The sequence below is a fragment of the Erinaceus europaeus genome, chromosome 13 (genome assembly GCF_950295315.1).
Source record: "Erinaceus europaeus chromosome 13, mEriEur2.1, whole genome shotgun sequence".
NCBI classification, from domain to species: domain Eukaryota; kingdom Metazoa; phylum Chordata; class Mammalia; order Eulipotyphla; family Erinaceidae; genus Erinaceus; species Erinaceus europaeus.
Genome location: NC_080174.1, coordinates 48,329,649 through 48,349,775, shown reverse-complemented (window position 1 = coordinate 48,349,775; position 20,127 = coordinate 48,329,649). Strand labels below are relative to the sequence as shown.

Below are 20,127 nucleotides of genomic sequence, written 5' to 3'. Positions count from 1 at the left end.
CTGGGCCCCTTGTGCACTATAACATGAGCGTTTAACCAGGTATACCACTGCCCAGCCCCCCCCCTTTTTTTTTTAACCAGAGCACTGCTCAGCTCTGGCTTATGGTAGTGTGGGAGACTGAACCTGGGACTTCAAAGCCTCAAGCATTGAGTCTCCTTGCATAACCATTATGCTATCTGCCCCTGCCCCTTTACTGTTTTTTTTTTTAAATACTTATTCCCCTTTGTTGCCCTTGTTTTATTATTGTAGTTATTGTTGATGTCATCATTGTTGGATAGAACAGAAATGGAGAGAGGAGGGAAGAAAGACAGACACCTGCAGACCTGCTTCACTGCCCATGAAGCAACTTCCCTGTAGGTGGGGAGCCAGGGGCTCGAAACAGGATCCTTCCTCCAGTCTTTGCACTTTGCGCCATGTGTGCTTAACCTGCTGCACTACCGCCCAACTCCCAACTTTTTTTTTTTAAGACTTTATTTATTAATGAGAAAGTCAGCAGGAGGGAGAGAAAGAACCAGACATCACTCTGGTACATGTGCTGCCAGGGATTGAGCTTGGGACCTCCTGCTTGAGAATCCAATGCTTTATCCACTGCACCACCTCCTGAACCACCCCCATTACTTTCAAGACCAGTTCAACTCCCACTTTCTAAAAATGTTTTGTCTTTCCAGAGAGTCAGGGATCTATCCTCTGCATCCCAGGGCTCTGGATATACATTTCCCCCAATACTTAGCATCTTGTTTTTGCTCACTAGCAGTCTTTGTCTTGTCAACTGAAGCTACAATATTCTCTTCATTTTTGTCTCTGTCCCAGTGCCTAGTCTAGTGCCTAATTCAACAGAGGCACTAATAACATTTGCTTAATTCAGTACAGGCACTAATACCATCTGCTTCATTGTGTGTTTCCTATACACCACCATGGGCTCATGTGTAACCTGTGGTCAGCCAGTGCTCAGGGAAAGAGGGAAGACTAGATGAAAGCCTCCAATTGTGTCTCCCAGTCCCCAGCCTTCCATTCTATATCCCATAAGAGCCAGGAAACACTCTTAACACTGGGCCTCACAAACATTCCCTAGTTTAGAACCACTATCCAGCCTAATCCAACCCCACCTTTCATATCCTTAATGCTCCAGAAACCACCACACTCAGCTTACCTACCATTAAAACACCAGAAATTCCAAATCGCTGTGCCTTTGTCTCTGCTTGAAATGCTTCCCCCCCCCCTTTGTTGTCCATCTAGGAAGTGTCTGATATAAACTCTAAGAGGTCCAGGGAGACTTAAGCATTCTCTTCTCTGTGGTGTTCTATACATTTTTTTTAAAAAAAGATTGAAATAGACTATTGTACTGAAGATTTGGGCTCAAACCTGAGTCACACACATGGCAAAGCCACACACAAGCCATATGAGTTATTTCACCAGCTCTCTGTCCTTGTAACTGTAATATCATCCTAGTCTAGTAAGGCTTGTTTCTGCAGCATCTACCAGAGTGGTTGGCACAGAACAGGGTCTCAGTGATGGAATACTGAGAGAATCAATATAATACATTCTGTTAGAATAGTGTGGCCACTTCTATTGCTTTCTAGCTGTTATCTTTTTAAAAAAATTTAATTATATATATATATTCCCTTTTGTTGCCCTTGTTAACATTGTTGTGGTTATTGACGTCATTGTTGTTTGGGATGCATTGGATCGACCTTCTCGTGGTGCATCCCGTGAGTACCCATTCATTGGGGAAAGTGACGATCCTTCCTAGCCGACTGAATCCACATGGATCCCAGTCACTTTCAAAGCAAGCAACAAGCAGCTCCTGACAGCTTTCAACCTGACGCTGTTGACTGGCTATGGAAGAAGGGCAAACGCTAGAAGAAGATTGTTGTTGGATAGGATAGTGAGAAATGGAGAGAGGAGAAGAGAAAGAGAGACACCTGCAGACCTGCTTCACTGCCTGTGAAGTGACTCCCCTGCAGGTGGGGAGCCGGGGGCTCGAACCAGGATCCCTATGCTGGTCCTTGCACTTTATGCCACGTGCGCTTAACCCGCTGTGCCACCACCTGACTCCCTCTAGTTGTGTTATCTTGAGTGAGTCATTCAAATGTAGAGTTCTACTTCTCATCTACAGAAGTGACAGATCCCATCTGTAATGTTGTCATAAAAACTGATAAGATAAAGACTAATCCATATGAGCAGCAGTATCTGGTACACAGTTAACATTCACCATGTGACATCTATTGTTGCTCCATGATCTCTGTAGCCTCGTCACCAACTTTTCAAAGAAGACAGAGCACACATGGATTCCAAAAGCAACATATGGGACTTCTCAGCCCAGAATCCTACACCTCTGCCCTCTGATAGGCAAGAAGAGAAAGAAATACAAAACACAAGCTTATTGGGAGTATAAAAATAAGACTTTTCCCCCCCCTCATAATCACATCAATTATCAAAGAAAGAAACAGTATGTAACAAAAATACAAAGCTCTGAAGGATTGATTCTTTTTTTTTTTTTTTCTCCCCTCATCCAACCCTCCCCAACAGCCCCTTTCCAGAGAACCCTGGCTGAAGCCTGGATGATGTTCCTGGGGTTGCCCTGGGGCTCAGGAGAACCGATGGTCCAGGTCCCTCTGGGGGCTAGCTGAGTATGAGTAGGCCTTGCCCAGTACTAGGCGGTCCCGCAGCAGTTTGAAGAAGGCGTAGTAGTTGCTGAAAAGGATGAGTGCTAGTGAGATGGTCTGGTGCCACTTTTCAGAAGACATCAAGGAGTACAGCTGGTAGATAATGACAGCTCCCTCTAACAGCAGCAGGATGTTGAGGATCCGAAGGGGTTTGCTGAAAAAGAACTGCCCAGGAAAAAGAGTAGACATGGGATGAAGGAATGCTCTAGAAAACTATCTCTTAAATGGGAGTTCTTGGGTTGGTAGGTCAATGAGGGAGACAAGCCCCTGGAGCCCCATGCAGACTTGAATGGGAAGGAAGGTTTTTATAGGACTGAGTGTGGTACCCCCAACTAGGCCTGGAATTTCAGGGGACCAGGTAATATATAAATTTTACCAGAGCACTGCTCAGTTCTGGTGCTATCTACCCCCACTAATATTTCATTCTTATTTACATGCTAAGGTACAGTGTAGGGACTCAAAAAAAAATTCTGATCAGTTCACAAGAGTGATCAATTATTACAGATCACCAGTTCTGCAAGAGTCAAGGTATCTGAACCTAAAGAGTTGGCTACATGGAGGGGAAACAGAATGCCAAGTCAGCTTTGAACCTGATAGTCTGTGCAGGATGCCAGGCAAGCAATTTCCCTCTATTCCTCAATCTTCATTGTGAAATAAAGAGATCAGTCCAGATCAGCAATTTCTCAAACTGTATTCCTTAAAACCAAAGGTTCCAATGAGGTCATTTGGGTGCTAAAGCAGGAGTGAAGGGAATCCCAATCTATTCAGAGTAATGCCATCAGGTCCTATATATTGGACTTTAGTAAAATGAGTAAAACTGAGACCACTAGCCTAGGTAATTCTGAACAATCTTTTCATAGTATTCAAGTCCATGAGTCATTATCATCAGCTTTCCAATAAGGGACCCTTGAGTAAGTTCAATTCTCTAAACCAATTCTGGTATCTGAAAATGGGGATGGCCCTATGTCTTCTCTCATACGCAAGGTTCTGGTGGAAACTGAATGGAAATGCTGATCACAGTGCCAGGAAGACAGTAAGGAATGAGAGTTCCTTACTAACAAGTGAGTTGCAACTGTGAAGTTTGTCATTTGTATGTCTATCCTTATGCTGTACTGTCTTCCTCTGGAAGGGGGATATACTGAAAATAGCTTTATTTTGTAAAAATTCCAGGTCCTCATTCACCCCATCCTCCAGTCTATACCAGGCCCCACCCCTCCTTCCCAGGGGAGGAGACTCACGTGGAACCGGAAGTGGGATACATCGGAGGGGATGGCCACATTGTAGTGGCCCACTGCTTTGTAGACATTCTTGCTATGCTTCACCAGCACGCCCTGTGGCCACATGCATTCTTCCGTCCACCTGGAGGTACAGCCCATCAGTGCCCCTTTATTTCCAGTTCACCCACAAAATCAGCAGAAGATTGAGTGGGGAGGGGATCTGGGAAGAGGGTGACCAATGGGCTCTATTTTCATTTTTTTTTTCATTCATGGCACTAGGCTGACTTTTTCAGGTAGATAAGGAGAGAGAGGGAGAGACACCATAGCAAGGATACTTCCTCCAGTGTCATAGTACTTTGACTTTGACATGGGGTACAGGGGACTTGAAACTGGGTCACACACATGGCAAAACAAGCACCTGCCCGGGTGAACTATCCTGTGCCCCCTCTATTTCTATTTCTCACAGTGACTTTACTTTTCTGGATCTCAAAGGCCTTCTTTGTGAAAATGGAGTAAGAATCACGAGAAATTCACAATACAGGGACTTAGAAGGTTTGAGCTCACAGCAATGTTTAAGGGATTATTAAGAAAATCCTTCATCTTCTCTGCTTTTCATTCTCTTCCTTCCTTCCTTTCTTCTTCTTCCTTCCTTTCTTTCCTTCCTTCTTTTCTCTCTTTCAGCAGAACACTGATTATGGTGGTGTGGGGAACTGAACCGGGGACTTTGGAGCCTTAAGCATGAGAATCTCTTTGCATAACCATTATGCTATCTAGCCCTGTCCTCCATTTCTTCTTTTTAAACTTTTTTTAATGTTTTATTTTATCATATATATATATATATAATTTATTTATTCCCTTTTGTTGCCCTTGTTGTTTTATTGTAGTTATTGATGTTGTTAGGACAGAGAGAAATGGAGAGAGGAGGGGAAGATAGAGAAGGGGAGAGAAAGACACCTGCAGACCTGCTTCACCACCTGTGAAGTGACTCCCTGCAGGTGGACCACCGGGGGCTTGAACTGGGATTCTTCCACTGGTCCTTGTGCTTTGCACCACCTGTGCTTAACCCACTGCACTACCACCCAACTCCCTTATTTTTATTTTTTAACCAGACCACTGCTCAGCTCTGGCTTTTGGTGGTGGTGGTGGTGGGGGACACACTGAACCTGGAACTTGACTGACGGAGCCTCAGGCATGAGAGTCTGTTTGCATACCATTATGCTATCCACCCCGCCCCTTTTTAAACTTATTTGTTACTGGATAGAGACAGAAAGAAATTGAGAGGAGAGGGAGAGACAGGGAAAGAGACAGACACTTGCAGACCTGCTTCACCTCTTGTGCCTGCACCACAAATCCACTGCTCCTGGAGGCCATATTTTCCCTTTTGTTGCCCTGGTTGTTTTTTTTATCCTTGTTGTGGTTATTATTATCATTATTACTGATGTCATTGTTGTTGGACAGGACAGAGAGAAATGGCGAGAGATGGGGAAGACAGAGAGGAGGACCAGGATTGTTATTCTGGTCCTTGCACTTTGCATCATGTGTGCTTAACCTGCTGCGCTGCCACCCGACCCCCTGAACCCAGATTCTTACACACTATAGAGTGTGTACTTAACAAGGTGTGCCACTGCCTGGGCCCCTTCTTTTAAGAATAAAAAGGATAGGGGTCTGGGAGGTGGCGCAGTGATAAAGCTTTGGACTCTCAAGCATGAGGTCCCGAGTTCAATACCTGGCAGCACATGTACAAGAGTGATGTCTAGAAATGCAAATAAAGACAACAATGAGATACCACTTCACTCCTGTGAGAATGTCATACATCAGAAAAGGTAACAGCAGCAAATGCTGGAGAGGGTGTGGGATCAAAGGAACCCTCCTGCACTGCTGGTGGGAATGTCAATTGGTCCAACCTCTGTGGAGAACAGTCCGGAGAACTCTCAGAAGGCTAGAAATGGACCTACCCTATGACACTGCAATTCCTCTCCTGGGGATATATCCTACGGAACCCAACACATCCATCCAAAAAGATCTGTGTACACATATGTTCTTGGCAGCACAATTTGTAATAGCCAAAACCTGGAAGCAACCCAGGTGTCCAACAACAGATGAGTGGCTGAGCAAGTTGTGGTCTATATACACAATGGAATACTACTCAGCTGTAAAAAATGGTGACTTTACCGTTTTCAGCCAATCTTGGATGGACCTTGAAAAAATCATGTTGAGTGAAATAAGTCAGAAACAGAAGGATGAATATGGGATGATCTCACTCTCAGGCCGAAGTTGAAAAACAAGATCAGAAAAGAAAACACAAGTAGAACCTGAAATGGAATTGGCATATCGCACCAAAGTAAAAGACTCTGGGGTGGGTGGGTGGGGAGAATACAGGTCCAAGAAGGATGATAAATGACATAGTGGGGGTTGTATTGTTAAATTGGAATCTGGGGAATGTTATGCATGTACAAACTATTGTATTTACTATTGAATGTAAAACATTAATTCCCCAATAAAGAAATAAATTAAAAAAAATTTATTTATTTTATTAGAGCTACAGGAGTGGGGGAGATAGCATAATGGTTATGCAAAGACTTTCATGCCTGAGACTCCAGGTTCAATAACCCACACCACAATAAGCAAGAGCTGAGCAGTACTCTGATAAAAATTAAGAGAGAAGGGAGTCGGGCGGTAGTGCAGCGAGTTAAGCAGAGGTGGCACAAAACGCATAAGATACCAGTTCCAGACCCTGGCTCCCCACCTGCAGGGGAGTCGCTTCACAAGCAGTGAAGCAGATTTGTAGGTGTCTATCTTTCTCTCCTCCTCTCTGTATTCCCCTCCCCTCTCCATTTCTCTCTGTCCTAACGACATCAGTAATGACAATATAACCACAACAATAAAAAAAACAAGGGCAACAAAAATCTCTTTGCATATCCATTATGCTATCTCCCCAACTCTTTTATTTATTTATTTATTTATTTTTATATTTATTTTTATTATTTATTCCCTTTTGTTGCCCTTATTGTTTTTATTATTGTAGTTATTATTGATTTCGTTGTAGCTGGATAGGACAGAGAGAAATGGAGAGAGGAGGGGAAGACAGAGAAGGAGAGAAAGACACCTGCAGACCTGCTTCACCGCCTGTGAAGGGACGCCCCTGCAGGTGGGGAGCCGGGTCTCGAACTGGGATCCTTACACCGGTCTTTGTGCTTTGCATCACGTGTGCTTAACCCGCCGCTCTACCGCCCAACTCCCCCAACTCTTTTATTTTAAAACTGAAAAAGACTGGGGGAAAGTAAATGAATTTCTCTCTGTCCTACCCAATAACGACATCAATAACAACAATAACTACAACAACAATAAAAAAACAAGGGTAACAAAAGGGAAAATAAATAAATATGAAAAAATTATGGTCTGGGAGGTGGTGCAGTGGATAAATCATCAGACCCTCAAGCATGAGGTCCTGAGTTCAATCCCCAGCAGCACATGTACCAGTGTGATGCCTTGTTCTTTTTCTCTCCTCCTATGTTTCTCATTAATAAATAAAATCATTAAAAAAAATTAAATAAATACAAATTTATAAAGCCACTGTGCTACATGCAGCAACATAGACGAGTGTCATAGGCAATATGCCGAATGAAGCTGGACATAGGAGTATCTATTCTGTGGCCCAGGAAGTGCTGCAGTGGACAAAGCATTGGCCTCTCAAGCATGATAACCCAAATTTGGTCCCCAGTATAGCAGATGCCAGAGTGGTGCTCTGATTCTCTATCTCCTCTCATGAATAAGCACATAAATGAATATAAGTTAAAAAAATAAAAGAATTTCATACTTTCCAGTACATACGGAGAGCTTTGGACTTAAGAGCATGAGGTGTCATGCTCATTCTGTGGTAGTACATATTTCAGAGTGCTACTCTGAATGTTATATCTCCTGGAACAATTTTTAAAAGGAGGGGGCAAAATAGCTCACCTGGGTAGTGCACTACTTTGTCATGTGCACAACCCAGGTTCAAGTCCAGCCCCCACCACATTGAAGGAAGCTTCAGTGCTGTGGTTTCTTTCTCTTTCCCTCTGTGTTTTACCCTTCCTTTTTCTTCTTCTTTTTTTTAAATTTAATTAATTAATTAATTTATTTATTTTCCTTTTTGTTGCCCCCCTTTTTTAAAATTTTATTTATTTATGTTTTACCCTTTCTATCCAAAAGACTATATATGAAAAACACTCAAAATTTGTTGTGGTCTTTATTTTGTAAGTTGTGGTATTTATTTATTTATTTTTTTTAAAATTTTTTAAAAATATTTATTTTATTTATTTATTCCCTTTTGTTGCCCTTGTTGTGTGGTATTTATTTTGTAAGCCAGGAGAAAAGAGATAGCTAAATGACTGACAAAAGAGAGGCAAGTAACTAAGCAAATAAACTAGAAAATAAATGATCGCGATAATATGGCATAGTGAGAGCATGGAAAAGGGACAATGAACCTGTACTGAGGGGTCAGAAAAATGCTCCTGGAAGAAACAAAATACTAAAGAATGAATTGGAAGGAATCAGGAAAAGTTGGGGAAAAAAACCAAAACAAATGAACAAAAAATCATTAGTCAGGCATCATATGCAAAGCCCAAAAGCAAAAGTAAAAATAGAATTTGAGGATCCAAAGAGATCTGGCCAAAGAGTTCTAGTCTGGCTAGAACTGAGTATGAGCTGAGGCATGGTAAGAGAAAAAACAAAAAGAACAAAAAAATGGAGGCTGGGGAAGTTGGGCAGTAGCGCAGCAGGTTAAACGCAGGTGGCACTAAGCACAAGGACTGGCATAAAGACCCTAGTTCGAGGCCTGGGCTCCTCACCTACAGGTGAGTCACTTCACAGATGGTGAAGCAGGTCTGCCGGTGTCTATCTTTTTCTCCCCTTCTCTGTCTTCCCTTCCTCTCTTTATTTCTCTGTTTCATCCAACAATGATGATAACAACAATAGTAACTATAGCAACAATAAAAAGGGGGAGGCAACAAAAGGGAAAACACATAAAAAATTTTAAAAAAGAAAACCTTTTAAAAAATTAAAAATTTTTTATTTATTTTCCCTTTTGTTTCATTTTTTATTGTTGCAGTTATTGTTGTTGTTATTGATGTCATAGTTGTTAGATAGGACAGAGAGAAATGGAGAGAGGAGGGAAAGACAGAGATGGGGAGAGAAGGATAGACACCTGCAGACCTGCTTCACCACCTGTGAAGCAACCCCCTGAAGATAAGAAGCCGGGGGCTCAAACCGGGATCCTTACACTGGTCCTTGAGCTTTGCGCCATCTGCGCCTAACCCGATGCGCTACAGCCCGACTCCCCCCATTCTTTTTTTTTTTTTTTTTTTAAGGTTTTCTTTTGGTCGTCAGGTGGTAGTGCAGCGGGTTAAGTGCAGGTGGCACAAAGCGCAAGAACCAGCATAAGGATCCCGGTTCAAGCCCTGGATCCCCACCTGCAGGGGAGTGGCTTCACAGATGGTGAAGCAGGTCTGCAGGTGTCTATCTCTCTTCCCCTTCTCTATCTTCCCCCTCCTCTCTCCATTTCTCTCTGTCCTATCCAACAATGATGACAACAATAACTACAACAATAAAACAGGGGCAACAAAAGGGAATAAAATAAATTAAAAAAAAAAAGAATGGAGGCCGGACTGTGGCACACTCAATTAAGCACACATATCACCATACACAAGGATCAGGGTTCAAGCCCGTATTTCCCACCTGTAGGGAGTATTCTTTGAGAGTGGTGAAGCAGGTCTGCATGTCTGCCTTTCTCTCTCCTTCTTTATCTCTCCTTTCCTCTCAATTTCTCTGTCCTGTCAAGTAAAAATAAAACAGAAAGGGAAAGAAAAAAAAAGGAAAAAAATGGCTGCCAGGATTGGTGGATTCATGTTACCAGTACCAGGCCCTAGCTATAACCCTGGAGAAAATTAAAACAAACAACAAACTGGGGGTATGGGCCTGTCAACACCCGTGCTCAGCAGAGAAGCAGCTACAGAAGCCAGAACTCCTACCTTCTGCTCCCCATAAACAACCTTGATCCATACTCCCAGAAGGGAGAAGTGCTAGGATGAAGATAAGAGGCTCTGCACTCCAGCTCCATCAGCACCCAGAGAGAGAGAAGGAAAAGGAGAGGGGCATATGGAGGTAGCTACGATGTTATGAGTGGATTAGAGAGGAAGAGAGGATTGAATCAGAAAAAGAAGGGGCAACTATGTATAAATGTGGACAGATAGCTGTAGGGAAGATGGTTGGCCCATGTCCACAACTTTAGGCGAACTGCGGTGGATTGCAGTGGGGAGAGTGAAGATTCAGAACTCTGGAGGTGGGAATGGTGTGGATTCAAACCCCTGTCAACATGTAACTCTGTAATAATAAATAGATAATAGTAAAAAAAAAAACTAGCAGGACCTCCATTCACCAACTGGGTAGCCACGTAAAGGACCCTGATAGTTATCTGCAGACTATGGTGAATCACAGACCAGGTTTATCCTCTTATACAGCTATGCTCTATTTTTCTCTTTTTAATTTTTTTAATTGAATAAAGACAGAGAGAGGGGGAGGGGAGATAGGGAAAGAGACAGAAAAAAAATTAAAAGGGCGGGATTGGATAGCATAATTATTATGTAAACAGACTGTCATGCCTGAGGCTCCAACGTCCCAGGTTCAATCCCTCCCACCACCATAAACCAGAGCTGATCAGTGCTCTGGTGAGAGAGAGAGAGAGAGAGAGACAGAGACAGAGAGAGAGCGAGCGATGGAAAGAGACAGAGAGACACCCGCAGCCCTGCTTCACTGTTCATGAAGCTTTTCCCCAGCAGGTGGGGACTTGAACCTTGGTCCTTGCACACTGTAGTGTGTGAGCTTAATCAGGTGCACCACCGCCTGGCCCTGCTATGTTCAATTTTTTGACTCTTCCCATATTTCAGAGCCCAAGCTGATTCCTGTTTTTGTCCACTTGCCAATGCCCATCTATTTCCTGAACCATTTGGAAAGAGCTGAGAGGGACCCTGTCTGGCAGGGAGAGCCAACATAACACCAGGAGGCTTAGCCTCTGTGGCCTCCCTTTGTATCACTGCTGCTTGGTGGGCCTACCTCTACAAACTTGTCCTAGGGGCCTCCTCTCTTCCAGGCCTTGTGTTGGGCCCAAGACAGACGTGATTCAGAAGTAGTCCCAGCCTTGAGGAGCTTCCAGTCTAATTGGGGGAATACATGCAGGAAAATTAGTATAATGTGGATGAGCAGTACTGTGATAAAGAGCTATAGAAAAGCTAGGCCCTTGGGGCCAGGTAGTGGCACAGCTGATTGAGCACACATGTGCAAGGACCTGGGTTCAAGCACCCCAGTCCCCACCTGCAGGGGGAAGCTTCACAAGTGAAGTAGTGCTGCAGGTGTCACTGTTTCTCTCCCTCTCTACCTCCCCCTTCCTCTCAATTCCTGGCTGTCTCTACCTAAGAGAGAAAGAAAGAAAAGATAATCAAAATGTGGTCTTGGAGGTGGCGCAGTGGATAAAGCATTGGATTCTCAACCATGAGGTCCTGAGTTCAATCCCCAGGAGTACATGTGCCAGAGTGGTGTCTGGTTCTTTCTCTCTCTGCCTATCTTTCTCTTGAATAAATAAACAAAGCAAAAAAAAAAAAAGGATAATCAAAAAATAAAAAGAAAGAAAAGCTGGGCCCGCAGGTGGGATGAGCCAGGTGTAAAAGGAGAGCTCAACATCTCAGGGCTCCTGAGCAGTGTGACGTCCACCTCTACTCTGGGTACAATGCAAAGTACAAAACTAGTCCTCTTCTCTGAGATTCATTCTATTTGTATGCACTGTCTATATCCTCTACAAGGCTGGGAACTCCTCAAGGACCTTATCTGAGTCATTTCTTCCCTGCTGCTCTCCTACCCTGGTTAGGGTTCACTGTCAGGTAATAAAACATCACATCCTATCACTCATTGCTATTTTTTCTTTTTAATTAATTATTTTCAGGGCTTGGGAGACAGCATAATGGTTATGCAAAAGACATGCCTGTGGCACTGAAGTCCCAGGTTCAGATCCTAGCACCACCATAAACTAGAGCTGAATAGTGCATTGGTGTGTCTGTCTGCCTCTCTCTCTCAATAAATAAAATTTTCTTTATTGGGGAATTAATGTTTTACATTCGACCGTAAACACAATAGTTTGTAAATGCATAACATTTTTTCAGTTTTCCATATAACAATACAATCCCCACTAGGTCCTCTGTCATCCTTCTTGGACCTGTATTCTCCCCCCAGCCTCCACCCCCACCTCAGAGTCTTTTACTTTGGTGCAATAAAATAAATTTTTTTTTTAAAGTAGATAACTTTGGGAGTCGGGCGGTAGCACAGCAGGTTAAGCACAGGTGGCTTAAGGATCCCGGTTCAAGTCCCCAGCTCCCCACCCAGCAGGGGAGTCACTTCACAAGTGATGAAGCAGGTCTGCAGGTGTCTTTCACTCCCCCTCTGTCTTCCCCTCCTCTCTCCATTACTCTCTGTCCTATCCAAAAACAATAACAACAACAACATCAGTAATAACTACAACAATAAAACAACAAGGGCAACAAAAGGAAATAAAGAAAGAAAGAAAAAAGAAAAATAAAATCCCCCCACCCCGAGAAAGTAGATAATGTTTGCTTGCCCCTCCTGTCCTCTTTCCGCCATCTTGCTGTGTCGCCATAATGAATGCTCTGCCTGATGCTCTCAAGAGTATCAACAATGCCGGAAAAAGAGGCAAACACCAGGTTCTTATTAGACCTTCCTTGCTCCAAAGTCATTGTCCGTTTTATAACTGTGATGATGAAGCATGGTTACATTCGTGAATTTGAAATCACTGATGATCACAGAGCTGGCAGAATTGTCGTGAACCTCACTGGCAGGTTAAACAAGTGTGGGGTGATCAGACCCAGATTAGATGTACAGCTCAGAGACCTAGAAAAATGGCAGAATAACCTGCTCCCATCTCGTCAGTCTGGTTTCATTGTATTGACAAACTCAGCAGGCATCATGGACTATGAAGAAGCAAAACGAAAACACACCGGAGGGAAAATCCTGGGATTCTTTTTCTAGGGATGTAATACATAAGTGAAAATAAAATGCCTCAATAGAAAATAAATAAGTAAATTGGGGCCAGGTGGTGGTGCACCTGGTTAATTGTTCACATTACAGTGTGCAAGGGCTCAGTTCAAGCCCCTGGGCCCCACCTGCAGGGGGAAAGCTTCACGAGTGGTAAAGCAGGGATGCAGGTATCACTCTGTGTCTCTCCCTCTCTGCCTCATCCTCCCATCTCAATTTCTGTCTCTACCCAATAATAAATAAAGAAAAGTATTTTAGTGGTCCAGGAGGTGGCGCAGTGGATAAAACTCTAGATTCTCAACTATGAGGTCCCAAGTTCAATCCCTGGCAGCACATGTACCAAGAGTGATGTCTGGTTCTTTCTCTGCCTATCTTTCTTATGAACAAATAAATTCTTAAAGAAGTATTTTATGGTGGTCCGAGAGGTGGCACAGTGGATGGAGCATCGGACTCTCAAGCATGAGGTCTTGAGTTCAATCCCCGGCAGCACAGTCACCAGAGTGATGTCTGGCTCTTTCTCTCTCCTCCTATGTTTCTCATTAATAAATAAATAAAATCTTAAAAAATAATTTTATGGGCGCGGGTAGATAGCATAATGGTTATGCAGAAAGACTCTCAGGCCTGAGGCTCCAGAAGTCCTCGGTTCAATCCCCTGCCCCACCATAAACCAGAGCTGAGCACTGCTCTGGTAGGAAAATAAAAATAAATAAATAAATAAGTATTTTATAAAATAAGTGAGTATTTAAACAAAAAATAAGTTCTTTTAATTATTTTCATGGGGGGAGCGGGCAGAGACAAATCAGAGAACTACCCATCTCTGGCAATTTGGTGCTGAGGATTGAACCTGGGACCTCCTGCATGCTAGCTTCATGAGCCACCACTGCATATGTAGTGACCCTGTTTCTAAGGTACAGTTTGGAATAGGTCCCCTCATTGTTCAAAATCCTCCACAGAAGTGGTGAAATAGCTCACTAGGACAGGGTGCTGCTTTGCCGTGTGTGCAACCCAGGTTCAAGCCCGGCCCTACTGCACTGAAGGAAACTTTGGTGCTGTGTTGACTCTCTCTGTCTCTCTAAAAACAAACACAGAAAAAACCCTTTATAGATCTTCTCTACCTGGTATGGATGAAGTAGAAGTAAATGCTGAAAGGGAGGAGACCTAGTGATTGAATGGATAAATGAATGAGGTGAGAGAAGTGAAACAACGAATGGTAAAGTCAGTCTCAACAATGAGTGAGAAGTCAGTGGGCCTATGACTTTACTGCCTCCCTTTTCCTCTGATCTCTAGTCACTGTTCAGTAGTCCTGTCACTTCCAGTGCTGGCCGGGAGGTCTCACATTACAAGACATGCTCAATAATGATAAGCTGGCTGATTGGCAAGGGGTAGTAGGTGACTCCAGATACTGGCCAGCCGGAGTTGGGCAGACATGGGGAGGGCAACTCACGGGTGCTGCAGCACATTGGAGCACAGTGCTGGGTCCACCTTCTGCCAGCAGCCCAGGTGGGCAGCGGCCTTGTGCAGCAGGTCACAGTAGTTGGCAGGCAGCAGGTGCTGCATGAGGATCACTGATGTACTGATGGACACCAGCAGGAAGAGCTCACAGGACCAGCGCTTGTCATAGTAATGTGTGTTCTGCGGGCAGTGGAAGGTGGGTAAGACGAGGGATACTCACAACAGTTTCATTCTCTCCCCTTCCCTGATTCTATCTGCCTTGGTGATAGGGGCAGTTCTAGAGTGACCTTGGGGTAGCCTAAATCATGGATCAATCACCTACCAGAGAAGGTTTAATCATGGTGTTAGATCCCAAGCCCACTACTCAAGACTTTTACAAAGAAAAACTATTCCTACTGCCTACCGTTCAGAGATAAAGCACAGGCTCTATAGTTAGTAGACATGAGTTCAAATCTTAGCCCTCTGCTCATTAACCATGTGGCCCTGGCTAAGTCATCTAACTTCCTCTGTGATCTAATTTACACATTTGTAAAAGGAGGATAAGAATAACTATCAACTTATTATTATTTATTTATTTATTTTTGCCTCCAGGGTTATTGCTGGGGCTTGGTGCCAGCACTGCGAAATCCACTGCTCCTCGAGGCCATTTTTCCCATTTTTGTTGCCCTTGTTATTATTGTTATTTCTGTTGTTGGATAGGACAGAGAGATATCGAGAGAGGAGGGGAAGACGGGGGAAAGAAAGATAGACAACTGCAGACGTGCTTCTTCATTTGTGAAGCGATCCCCCAGTAAGTGAGGAGCTGGGGGCTGGAACCGGGATCCATATGCCAGTCCTTGCACTTTAGGCCATGTGCACTTATCCTGCTGCGCCACTACCTGGCCCCCATTTTATTTAATATTTATTTGTTTATTTATTTATTCTTTTGTTGGCCTTGTTTTACTGTTGTAGCTATTACTGTTGTTGTTATTGATGTCGTCATTATTGGATAGGACAGAGAGAAATGGAGAGAGGAGGGGAAGACAAGAGGGGAAGAGAAAGATAAGACACCTGCAGACCTGCTTCACCACCTGTGAAGCTACTCCCTTGCAGGTGGGGTGCTAGGGCCTCAAACCGGGATCCATATACCGGTCCTTGCGCTTTGCAACACCTGCGCTTAACCCACTGCACTACCACCCAACTCCCTATTTTTATTTTTTTTACCAGAGTACTGCACAGCTCTATCTTATGTTGGTGCAGGGGATTGAACCTGGGACTGTCAATGTCTCAGCCATAAAAGGCATTTTGCATAACCATTATGCTATCTCCCCAGCGCACAACCATCTTCTTGTGAGAGGATTAGAGAAAGTAAATTACTCATGAAAATTCTAGCATGTGGTAGGCATACAACAGACATTAAGTCCTCTCAACTTGACAATCATCCAATGCAGCCCAAACTTGGAACCTACTGTCAGCTGAGGAGGCGCTCTCCCAGAATGCTATATAAATATGAGAGAGAGAGAGAGAGAGGAGAAGAGAGAGAGAGAGAGAGAGAGATTACATCGGCATTTGGGAGTCACTCAGATCTGGGTGAACTCTGGCTTTCAAACTTAATAATAAGGCAGGGCATTTGTGACATCTCTGCTAAAACAGTCACACTGAAAAAGTCATTGCTCTTTGTTTTCAGTTTTCATTAAAAGGAATGCCATGTTCCCCTCACTGACCACAGAACCTTATGCAGGGCACTTGCTTTTTAATAAATCTGTTCTTTCTATGATACAATAGTCAGTGGTCATTCTAGCCCTCAAGAGAACAGATGGGAACCTCATCAAAAACAGTGGAGCTATTTATGCAAGCAGGAGACTCACCTGGGGCAAGCAGTAGGGGAAGACCCAACCCCACCCTTCCCTGGGTCGAGCTACACACCTTGACGAACCAGACAGGTACAAAGGCCACATAATAGGCACTCAGCATGGAGCTGACCAGCACTTCCTTCATGCGCCAGTTGAAGTCCATCTTGAGGTATTCCACCTCACTGCGGATGAGGCTGGGAGACAGGCAGCAGGCATGGGTGGGCATGGCCTCTGGGCCATACAACTGTCGAGTGTGCTGTTTCCACGTTTCCCTTAGTGTCAGCAGGTAGTCCCGGCTCCTTGCCAGTCCACTGACAGCCTCCCGAGGACCCATGGAGACCATGTTGCTGAAGAGGTTTGTCTTTCGAAGGTCACAGTTCAGCTGCAGGAACGGAATGTACATTCCAAACCTGCTGGGGAAGACAGTGGTGAGGGAAGGCCTGCTCACAGGCCAGGATCCCAACTCTTAGCCACTGAGAGAATTTTCTTTCTCCCTGAGCCTTAGCTTTCTGGGATGCTCAGAGGGAAGAATTTATCCCCCTTTCCATTCATTCATCCTGCCATCTAGTAATGAGTCACTCAACACATGTATTAACAGAGTGCATGCCAAGCATTAGGGATACAACAGAAAGCAAGAGATGAGTCCCTGCCTTCCAAGTCTAGCACTAACAATAATCTTAACAGCCCACATGCAACAGGCACAGACTATGTTGCAGACACAGGAATGAGAGCTTTACATGTATTTCTTGCTTTTATTTCTTCTAAGAACACTACATACTTGGTAATGTTATTTTATTATTATTTTTATTATTATTATTATACAGCGATAGGCAGAGAAGGAAAGGAGGGGGAAACAGAGAGAGACACACACACATGCCACAACACTGAAGTTTCCTTCAATGTGGTAAAGGGCTGGGCTCAAACTTGGGTCACGCACATGGCAAAACAGGGCACTATTCAAATGAATTATTTTGGCGGTTCAAGTACTGTTACGTTGTACTTCTTTTTTTCTTTCAAGAGAGGGGGAAGAAGAGAGAGACAGAAAGAGACCAAAGCACTGAAGCTGCCTTCAGGATGGTAGGGCAGTTTGAACCTGGGTTGCACATAACAAAGCAGCACAGTTTCCAAATGAGTTATTTGGCTGGCCCATTTTGTGCCTCTACTTTTTAAATTTTTGCCAGCAGGGCTATTAATTAATTAATTAATTAGGGAGTTGAGTGGTAGCGCAGTGGATTAAGAACGGGGCACAAAACCCAAGGACCGGCATAAGGATCCCGGTTTGAGCTCCCAGCTCTCCAACTGCAGGGGGTTTGCTTTGCAAATGGTGAAGTAGGTCTGCAGGTGTCTTTCTTTCTTTCCTCCTCTCTGTCTTGGCCTCCTCTCTCAATTTCTCTCTGTCCTATCCAACAACAACAATGGGGAAAAAAATATGGCCATCTGGAGCAATGGATTTGTAGTGCAGGCAATAACCCTGGAGGCTATATATATATATATATATATATATATATATATGTATGTATATAATATATATTAATGATAGAGGATGATAGAGGCAGCCTAGGAAGTGGTACAGTGAACAAATACTGAACCTTCAAGTTTGAAGTCCCCAGTTCAAGCTCTAGCATCATGTATGCCAGAGTGATACTCTGGTTCTTTCTCCTCTCATTAAATCTTTTTATTTTTAATGATTAATGCTCAAACTTGAAAATCAAGTGCTTTACCTACTGTGCCATCTTCTCCTCACATCCTTTATTTTTATTTTTTAGTATTTATTTATTTTTTACCAGACCACTGATCGGCTATGCTTTATGGTGGTGCGGGGGATTTAACTTGGGACTCAGGAGTCTCTGGCATAAAAGTCTCTTTGTATAAACATTATGCTATCTCCCCTGCCCCATCTTCATCTTATTATTTTTAACATTTTATTTACTTATTAATGAGAGGGGTAGGAAGAGAAAGAACCAGAGACATCATCATTCTGGTACATGTGCTGCCGGGGATCAAACTCAGGACCTCATGCTTGAGAGTCCAATGCTTTATCTACTGTGCCACCTCCTGGACCACCCACCTCTTTAATTTTATTTTTTTAACAGAGCACTGATCATGTCTGGCTTATGGTGGTGTGGGGGACTGAACCTGGACTTTGGAGCCTCAGGCCTGAATCTGTTTGCACAATCATGTTATCTACCCCCGCACCATCTTTTATTTGTTTATTTATTTATTTATTTATTTATTTATTATTCCAGGGTTATTGCTGGGGCTCAGTGCCTGCACTATGTATCCACTGCTCCTGGAGGCAATTTTTCCCATTTTTCTTGCCTTTGTTTTTACTACTATTGTTATTGCTGTTGTTGTTGTTGGGTAGGACAGAGAGAAATCAAGAGAGATGGGGAAGATAGAGAGAGAGAAAAAGATAAGATACCTGCAGATCTGCTTCACCGCTTATGGAACACCCCCCACCCACTGCAGGTGGGGAGCCAGGAGCTGCAACTGAGATCCTTATGCAGGTCCTTGCACTTTGTACCATGTGCGCTTAACCCGCTGCACTACCGCCCCACCCCATCTTTTATTTTATTTATTTTTAATTAGTTAATTTATTTTCCCTTTTGTTGCCCTTATTGTTTTTCATTGTTGTTATAGTTATTATTGTTGCTAGTGATGTCATTGTTAGATAGGACGGAGAGAAATGGAGAGAGGAGGGGAAGACAAAGGGAGAGAGAAAGATAGACACCTGCAGACCTGCTTCACCGCCTGTGAAGTGACTCCCCTGCAGGTGGGGAGCCGGGGGCTCGAACCAGGATCCTTATGCCAGTCCTTGAGCTTTGCACCACCTGTGCTTAACCCACTGTGCTACCGCCTGACTCCCTCCCATCTTTTATTTTTTTCCCTTTTGTTGCCCTTTTTGTTTTACTGTTGTAGTTATTACTGTTGTTATTGATATTGTCATTGTTGGATAGGATAGAGAGAAATGGAGAGAAGAGGGGAAGACAGGGGGAAAGAAAGACACTTGCAGACCTGCTTCACCACTTGTGAAGTGACCGACTCCCCTGCAGATGGGGAGTTGGGGGCTCAAACTGGAATCCTTACGCTGGTCCTTGTGCCACCTGCACTTAACCTGCTTCACTACCACCTGACTCTCTCTTTTATTTTTTTAAGGATTATTTATTGGGCTGGAGAAACATCATAATGGTTATGCAAAAGATTTTCATGCCTGAAGTTCCAAGGTCTCAGATTCCACCCCCTTCTTCTTCTAGCGTTTGCCCTTCTTCCGTAGCCAGTCAACAGTGTCAGGTTGAAAGCTATCAGGAGCTGCTTGTTGCTGGCTTTGAAAGTGACTGGGATCCATGTGGATTCAGTCGTCTAGGAAGGATCGTCAGTTCTCACTACCATAAATCAGAGTTGAGCAGTGCTGTGGCCTTTCTGTCCTGCTCTCACCATTAAAATAAAATAAATAGTTTAGGAGGTGGTGCAGTGGATAAGGCTTTGGACTCTCAAGCATGAAGTCATAAATTCAATCCCTGGCAGCACATGTACCAGAGTGATATCTGGTTTTTTCTTTCTCCTATCATTGCTCATGAATCAATAAATAAAATCTTTAAAAAATTAAATAAATAAAATATTAAAAAAATAAAACAGGGAATCGGGCGGTAGTGCAGTTAAGGGGTTAAGCGCAGATGATGCAAAATGCAAGAACCAGTGTAAAGATCCTGGTTTGAGCCCCCAGCTCCTCCCCTTCAGGGGAGTCGCTCCACAAGTGGTGAAGCTGGTCTGCAGGTGTCTTTCTCTCCCCATCTTCCTCTCCTGTTTCCATTTCTCTCTGTCTTATCCAACAATGACAATATCAATAACAACTACAACAATAAAACAAGGACAACAAAAGTGAAT

At 43.7% G+C, this 20,127-nt stretch overlaps 1 protein-coding gene across 7 annotated transcripts in view; it reads right to left on the bottom strand.

Annotated features, from left to right (window-relative positions):
* Positions 1-2,471: 2,471 nt before the first annotated feature.
* The window catches only part of LOC103127613 (transmembrane protein 39B), a 47,552-nt gene continuing 29,896 nt past the window's right edge, over positions 2,472-20,127 (bottom strand). For all 7 annotated transcript variants that reach the window (XM_060205768.1, XM_060205767.1, XM_060205769.1 and 4 more), the window contains 4 exons: positions 16,316-16,652; positions 14,403-14,590; positions 3,905-4,025; positions 2,472-2,831 (listed from right to left, as the gene is read on the bottom strand). In XM_060205768.1, the coding sequence (XP_060061751.1) occupies positions 2,589-2,831; positions 3,905-4,025; positions 14,403-14,590; positions 16,316-16,652 (889 nt within the window). In that variant the 3' untranslated portion in view covers positions 2,472-2,588. The remainder of the gene's footprint in view (positions 2,832-3,904; positions 4,026-14,402; positions 14,591-16,315; positions 16,653-20,127) is intronic.